This window comes from Dryas octopetala, chromosome 2 (genome assembly GCF_963921425.1).
Source record: "Dryas octopetala chromosome 2, drDryOcto1.1, whole genome shotgun sequence".
In the NCBI taxonomy this organism is placed as follows: Eukaryota; Viridiplantae; Streptophyta; class Magnoliopsida; order Rosales; family Rosaceae; genus Dryas; species Dryas octopetala.
In genome coordinates, this window is record NC_141367.1 from 27,673,493 (window position 1) to 27,681,233 (window position 7,741).

At 41.4% G+C, this 7,741-nt stretch overlaps 1 protein-coding gene across 1 annotated transcript; it reads left to right on the plus strand.

The window, feature by feature from the left end:
- Nucleotides 1-4,939: 4,939 nt before the first annotated feature.
- Nucleotides 4,940-7,144, plus strand: LOC147295065 (putative inactive receptor kinase At1g27190). The gene has a single exon (XM_086232476.1). The coding sequence runs from the start codon at nucleotides 5,071-5,073 to the stop codon at nucleotides 6,877-6,879; it is 1,809 nt and encodes a 602-aa protein (XP_086088602.1). The 5' UTR covers nucleotides 4,940-5,070; the 3' UTR covers nucleotides 6,880-7,144.
- The last annotated feature ends 597 nt before the right edge of the window (nucleotides 7,145-7,741 follow it).

Below are 7,741 nucleotides of genomic sequence, written 5' to 3' on the forward strand. Positions count from 1 at the left end.
AACAAACTATCCAACCATTTGCATAATGGTGGGATACAATCATACAACTATATACCCAACCTTAAAGCTTCTCTTGATAAAAAAAAAAAAAAAGAACCTTCTGTATTGGTGAATGGTGATATATATATATATATATATATGTTTAATCCATTGTTAAGGAAAAGTCCTTTAATCCATGGAAAGCCTTTGTTTAATCTATTCCTTGCACCACCAAGATATATAGCAACCAAATGAGTAATGGTGATATGTTTGCAGCCACTACTTGCAGCAGAAGTGGGAGCAGTTTCTGTCAGGAAATTTTGTCAAAAAGTGTCAGCTGCTTCCACCATCTATTTAGATGGGTTGCCCTTGCCTCTATGCCACCCAGACTGTACCAACAGGTTAAGGGTGGCTAATCTCCTAGTCTATTATATTTTGTGGCTAATGGATGCATGAATAGCTACCAAAAAAAACTTAGTAGTCATAGCCCAGATTTCTTGTAGTGCATCCCCAAGATAACATATCTTCTTAATTTGGAATATATGTATGCTTGGGAAATTAGAAAAGTGGGGCAGCTTTTCATATCGATCATGGGCTAACCTTATGCATATATGCATGTGACAACCATGCATGATCCACACCTTAAATATTATTTTTCTCCCCATGAAGATACAAGTTATTATTAATAGCTGGATTTTAATCAACTAAATTAAATAGGTATCGTGTGTCCATCTATATATTATTCCTTATATATTTATTGCATGCTAGCTAACTTATATAATTAATATATATAGATCGGACACATCAATATTTCATAAAATGCTTTATTGTTGTACAAATATTACAATCGATCAATATCAAATAATAGATGCTTGCAAAGTAATTAAAAAAGAAATTAACATCAACATGCAATATAGGATGATGAGCTATAGCTAATATATATCTCACTTAATTCGATATCTAGCTATTGATATATATTGTCCATGCATCGATGGCAGTCTGTCGCAGAAGGAGATCAAAAGATAGCATATAAATAGAATATACGTATATATGTACGTATATGTGCTTCCAATTAAGTACGTACGTACTAATTAATTAGGGATGAATATGAGTATCCAAATCGTTTTGATGCAGTACTACTAGTAGTAGTAGAAGTAGTAGTGTTGACCAAATCGTTTTGCTCGAATTGCTTCTTCTCACGACCACGTATCCTTCTAATGAAATCTTCAGCTCTGGCATCAACATCGTCGGGATCACGATCCAGTTGACCACGCTTGACAGATACCTGATCATCTGTAATTGGTTGCATCAAGTAGGAGAAGGGCTTCTTAGAGTCATTTTCTTGCTCCTGTGAACGTTGAGGGACAACGTCTAATACAACTTTACTTGTGGCTCCACTACTACGTCTACTAGTGACTTTACCAGTAGTAGTACTTTTACTACGCACCCCCACGCTGGTTTTATGATCAGCTGGTGGTGGTGGCGGTGGCCGTGGCTGCGGTGATCTCATGGATGTTTCGAAAGTACTACTCATATTGGAAAGAGGTAGAGATGAAAGTCTGATGATGTTTGCCACCAACACCATTGATTTCTCACAAAGAGATTTCTTTTTGCGTCCACCCTTAATGTTTGCCATATCTACCTATTAGCTAGCTTCCAATCTTAATATGATCAGATGAAGAAATAGATGAGGAGCTACTAGCTATATATATAGATGATTGTAGCAAACAAATAACAATGAAACAGGGATATTGGTATTTATGAACGATTTTGCATCTAAACACGGTCGAAAAAAGAAAAGGGTTTAAGCAGCAAAGTCAAATTGTTCTGTTCTGTGGGGTTCTATAAAGTTTTGGTAAGCTTTTATTTCATTATCTCTCTCTCTCTCTCTCTCTCTCTCTCTCTCTCTCTCGTAGTCTCGTGTATAGTACTATAGTGTATGGTAGCTTGTTGTCGTATAATGAGAAAAGGGAGCTTGGTAGAAGAGTCAAGAGTGGACTAGCAACTTTATCTTCCTTATGAATGAATATCCTTATACGTACGTACCCTGCAAAAAAGGTGGCAAAGGGAACTGATTCTATAACATTATGAGTCGCTAGCTCATAATTAGTCTGCGTTTGGTCCATCGATCCCTTGCCAGACACGTCAATTTATTATAAAAAAAGGAACAATTACTTTGGCCATGATTCTTTTATCCATTTCCAGGCCATATTTGCTTTCGATCTCATTTGGTTCCTCACTCCACCGCAATACAAACTTCTTTTATTTATTTTGTCCATCAAAAAACCCTTATTTATTTATTTATTAATTATTTGTAATCATGAACATCAGAATCTTTCTATGCAGTTTGGCTGTGTCCACTCCGTTACTCGATCTGATGTAATGCCCTCAATTCTCTTTCATTGTCATCATTATTGCATCATATATATTATCTTCTTTTCAGTATATATATATATATTTTCCCTTCTTTTTCTTTTTTCAAGCATTTAAAATGCGCAGAAGTTGCTAGGAGACTCGGAGTCTCCCCCTATTTCCTTTGGAACTTTAAGTTTTGAGGTCTCATTGACAGATTGATTATACTATTTAGACAAAGATACCATACATATATTTATAAAAAAAGATGAACATATATAAGTATGAGAAATATAAGTCATCATATCATTCAAATCTTATCAACTAATAGTTCACCTTTTTCAAAATTTTATAATCAATATCTCATCTTTCTCAATAATTTCTCCACAAATTTGATCACTCTCTACTTTTGTGCTCTTACCTAGATCTTTGATTTGATGTATGCACAGATTTGGCACTCGATCTGTTTATGCTAATTGATATAAAATTTGTGGCTAGTTATTAGCTTTGAAGTTTCTAAGCTTAACACCCACCTTCTATATACTTTATTTTTGTCCAAATGATGAAGAATTAATTCTCCTTCTATTTTTACAAATGGGGAGCATATTCCCCAAATTTCAGTAATGGATATGTATACATCTTAACCATTAATTATGTAGGGTCCATGAGGGTTTAAAAGATATCTATGTGACTTACAAAAATATCTACAATTAAAACAATCGTACATGATAGGATCACATTCCAAATTTCCAATTATATTTGTCAAATTTGGGTTGGGGAAACATTTGCTTTACCTTGTGGTGTTCTCCTCCCTTAGTTCCCAATAGGCTATATCAACAGTGTTTATGGGCCGAATGAACCACCACTCATGACTAAGCCCTAATCTAACCCAATATGAGACCCATAGCCAATAGGTAATAAGTCTATATGAAGTGTGGGCCTTAAAGTAATCATATGGTCGCAAGCCCAACTAAAACTATAAAATAATATCAAATAGGCATAAAATAACCAGTCAAAAGTGTCATGTCACCCAAAAAATAAAAAATGTGACAGAGATTCCTAACAAATTATACTGCATGAGTGGTGTCTCGTTTGTTTCACAGGACTGTCTTGGCATGGACTAGCTATCGGGACTGGCATGGACTAGCTTGGCATGGACTAAGCTAGCTAAGAACTGCCTTTATGTTTGGTGTAGTGCAGGACTAACAACCTGGATAATGAAAATAGTCTTGTCCTATGTTTGGTGCAGTGCAGGACTAACAAGTTGAAAAATTAATTTTTGAAACAAAATCATAAATCCCCATATTTAATTTTTAAAATAATTAAACATATTAATTATAAAAAAATTTCAATTTAATTTGAAACAAAATCATAAATCCCCCTCCTCCTCCTCCTCCTCCGCCTGGTCAGCGGCGACCGAGGGTTAGGGAGGTGAGCTCTCGGTTCATGTCTCTTGTGGTTTCCTTCTCCGGTGATCATCCCTTGCCTACCAAATCGCAATCGCCTCTTCCTAAACATCAACACCACGCCTTTTCAACTCCAATTCCAACCCCGACCACGACCCCGGAAATTCCGCCGAAGCAGCGGTCTTCCTCTGTGAATCGGCGGCGGAGGCACTTGGAGTACTTGGAGCCCTTGCGCTGCTCCTCCTCCGACGAGAACAGGCCCACCGCCCAAAGCTCAGAAACCCCTCTCCCGCCGGATGTGAGGAAACAGCGTCCTCTCAAGCCTTTGAAAGAGAACGGAGGAGGAGGCCCTAAACCCCATCACCAACAGCAACCGCATCTTCCAAAACCCTCAAGACCTGACACACCCATGGCCATGGTCTCTGCTAGTCTCGATAGGACGACGTCGTCCAGATTCAGACTCATTCAGCAGCAGCAGCAGCACCGGGCTTCCAACATGACTTCCACAGCTGCTGCTAAATAGTTGTGGAGCCCTAATGGGTGCGTCTGAGGGGCTGGGTGGGCGGAGTGCGTCTGGCGGAGTACGAGCTGGGCAGAGTGCGTCTGGGTGCGTCTGGCGGAGTACGAGCTGGGTGGAGCGTGCAATGAGGTCGGAGCTGGGTGGGCGGAGTGCGACTGAGGGGCTGGGTGGGGGGGTGCGATGGGGTTAGGGGGGTGGGGTGGGGATGTGCTGGGATGGGGGGGAGGAGCGAAGGACGGGCTGGGGATGGATGCAATCGGGTGGGGTGCTTCTTAGCTAGTACAAGCCAAGGAGGTTCTTAGCTAATCCTCCACTTTTTCATGGGTTTCACTAAGCCCATCTAAGAAGGTTCATTTAAGTTAGAGGGGATTCACTAAGCCCCTCTTTTTTTAATCCCACTCTCACCAAATATGGGCTTAGAGTCTTAACTAAGCCAATCCCTGTTAAGAAGGTGAAACAAACGGGCCCTAAGAGTCTAATCAAACCACTTTTAAAACGTAACTTACTACTTTGTTTGTCTCTGCTCGAGTATTTAGTTTAGTGCTAATTAAACATTAAATTAATTAGTTGGGTTACCATCTGAGCCGCGTCACATCCGAAACGACGCCGTCCGCCGCACAAAAATCCCAAATGAAGACAGAAGAAAAAAAAAAAAAATGGCAGTCAAAAGTCAAAACTCCAAAGTTGGACTCTGAAGCACGGTCAATGGCCTCCCATTCCCATCTACTTCAAACTCCACCGCCACCACCACCTTCCCACCCTTCACACCCCTAAAAATTCAAAACCCTAACGAAAAAAAAAAAAAAAAAAAGCATGAAGATTACGGTGGGTTTACTCTCACTGCTGCTCTTCACCTCCCTCCTCCTCTGCCACTCCATCGAAGACGACCTCACGTGCCTGGAGGGCGTCCGGAGCTCACTCGCCGACCCAGACGGCCGACTCGGCTCGTGGGACTTCTCCAACAACTCCGTCGCCTCAATCTGCAAGCTCGTCGGAGTCTCTTGCTGGAACGAGAAGGAGAACCGCCTCATCAGCCTCCAGCTCCCTTCCATGAACCTCGCCGGTAAGCTCCCTGAGTCCCTCAAGTTCTGCCACAGCCTCCAAGCCCTAGATCTCTCCGGTAACGCTCTCTCCGGTTCCATCCCTCCCCAAATCTGCAATTGGCTCCCTTATCTCGTAACCCTAGATCTCTCCAACAACCGCCTCTCCGGTTCGATTCCGCCGGAGATCGTCAACTGTAAGTTCTTGAACACTCTAATTTTGAACGATAACCGTCTATCCGGTTCGTTGCCGTACGAGCTGGGCCGGCTCGAGAGGTTGAAGAAATTCTCGGTTGCTAATAATGGTCTCTCGGGCGCAGTACCGTCGGAGTTGTCGAAGTTTGAGAAGGAGGACTTTGATGGGAACAGTGGGCTCTGTGGGAAGCCTCTTGGGTCCAAGTGTGGTGGTCTGAGCAGCAAAAGCCTCGGCATTATAATCGCCGCCGGGGCTATCGGTGCTGCTGCGTCTCTGATTTTGGGGTTTGGGATTTGGTGGTGGTTTTTTGTTAGGGCGGGACGGAAAAAGCGAAGCTTTGGTGGTGATAAGGATGAGAGTGGTTGGGTCGGGTTATTGAGGTCTCACAAGACTGTTCAGGTGTCTTTGTTTCAGAAACCCATTGTGAAAGTTCGGTTGGCTGATCTGTTGGTGGCTACCAACAATTTTGACCCCCAAAACATTGTCATTTCCACGAGGACCGGGGTTTCGTATAAGGCTGTGTTGCCTGATGGGTCAGCATTGGCGATTAAGCGGCTTAATGCTTGTAAGCTCGGGGAGAAGCAGTTTAGGTCGGAGATTAATAGGTTGGGGCAGCTCAGGCATCCCAATTTGGTGCCTTTGTTGGGGTTTTGTGTTGTGGATGAAGAGAAGCTTTTGGTGTACAAGCACATGTATAATGGCACATTGTACTCTCAGTTGCATGGAAGTGGTAATCTGAATAGCCAATATGGCTTTTTGGATTGGCTGACACGGCTGAGAATTGGTGTTGGAGCGGCCAGAGGACTTGCCTGGCTTCACCATGCTTGTCAGCCACCTTATTTGCACCAGAATATTAGCTCGAATGTGATTCTTCTCGACTATGATTTTGAAGCTCGCATAACGGATTTTGGGTTGGCGAGGCTGGTGGCTTCTCGTGATTCTAATGATAGCTCGTTTGTAAATGGTGATCTGGGAGAGTTTGGTTATGTGGCTCCGGAGTACTCGAGCACAATGGTGGCATCACTGAGAGGAGATGTGTATGGATTTGGGGTAGTTCTTCTGGAATTGGTGACTGGGCAGAAGCCTCTAGAAATCAGTAATGTAGTGGAAGGATTCAAGGGGCATTTGGTGGATTGGGTCAGTCATTTATCAAACACTGGTCGAAGCATGGATGCCATAGACAATGTCTTATCAGGGAAAGGTCATGATGATGAGATTATGCAGTTTATGAGGATTGCTTGTACTTGTGTGGTTGCTAGGCCAAAGGATAGGCCTTCTATGTACCAGGTTTACGAGTCATTGAAGAGCTTGGCTGAGAAACATGGTTTCTCTGAACAGTATGATGAGTTTCCATTGATCTTTGGCAAACAGGTTCCTGAATCCTGATTTTGAAGTATAGTCAGGCGGGAAAAGTGTTAAAAGTACAAGATACTGCAGCATTAGTGCATGTCTTCCTTTTATGCTTGTGAAAGGCATTTTCAGCATTTGGTACGGTTTCCGCTTGAGCATGATTTCCCTGTTATAATGCTCATTTGTTGAATCATTCTGTATTATAAAGAAGCATTATACATTGTAACTTTTACCTAATCCAGAAAATCTCTGTTTTCATTCCTAAAAATTCTCCCACAGAATCTGTGTTTGTAGCATTCTGTTCTTTCTAGAAAGCTTATGCATATTTTCTTTTGAGTAGGTTTTCCCTTGTCAAATTTTAGTCTTGCAATCATTCAATCTACTTCACCAAACATATAAACCCACTAATAAATAAACAGTGCTTGAAAGCTCCAAAATTGTACATGCATGGATTGCTAAAGCTTCATGTTTTGATAAGCACTTCTCCGAATTTAATGCAAATTTTAGAATAAGCTGACAAAGTGTGAGGTTTTAGAATTAGTTAATGAGATTTTTCTTGTGCCAGTGAATGGATTAGAGGGTCCATCATAGATGTTAAATTGGAAAGCAATATGACAAAAGGTCCTTCATATGGTAATCGACTTTGTCTTCTGTGTCTACTGTCTAGACTCTTGGTCCAGATTGGTCATCTTGATTGTGGAATGTAGACTCAGCAAGACAAGTTGGCAACTCATCATACAATAAAATATATAATTAGATGGCGGAGAGACATCCTTGGACCTTTATGCTTGCCTCCAGTGTTGTGTCTTCAAAATGCACCGTGTCAAACATTTTCATTTAATTAACAATATTTGTTAGGCTAAATTTCACTTTTGGTCATTATAATTTGAGTTAGATT

Coding starts and splice junctions, on each gene's coding strand:
- LOC147295065 (XM_086232476.1), top strand. CDS start 5,071: ATGAAGATTACGGTGGGTTTACTCTCACTGCTGCTCTTCACCTCCCTC.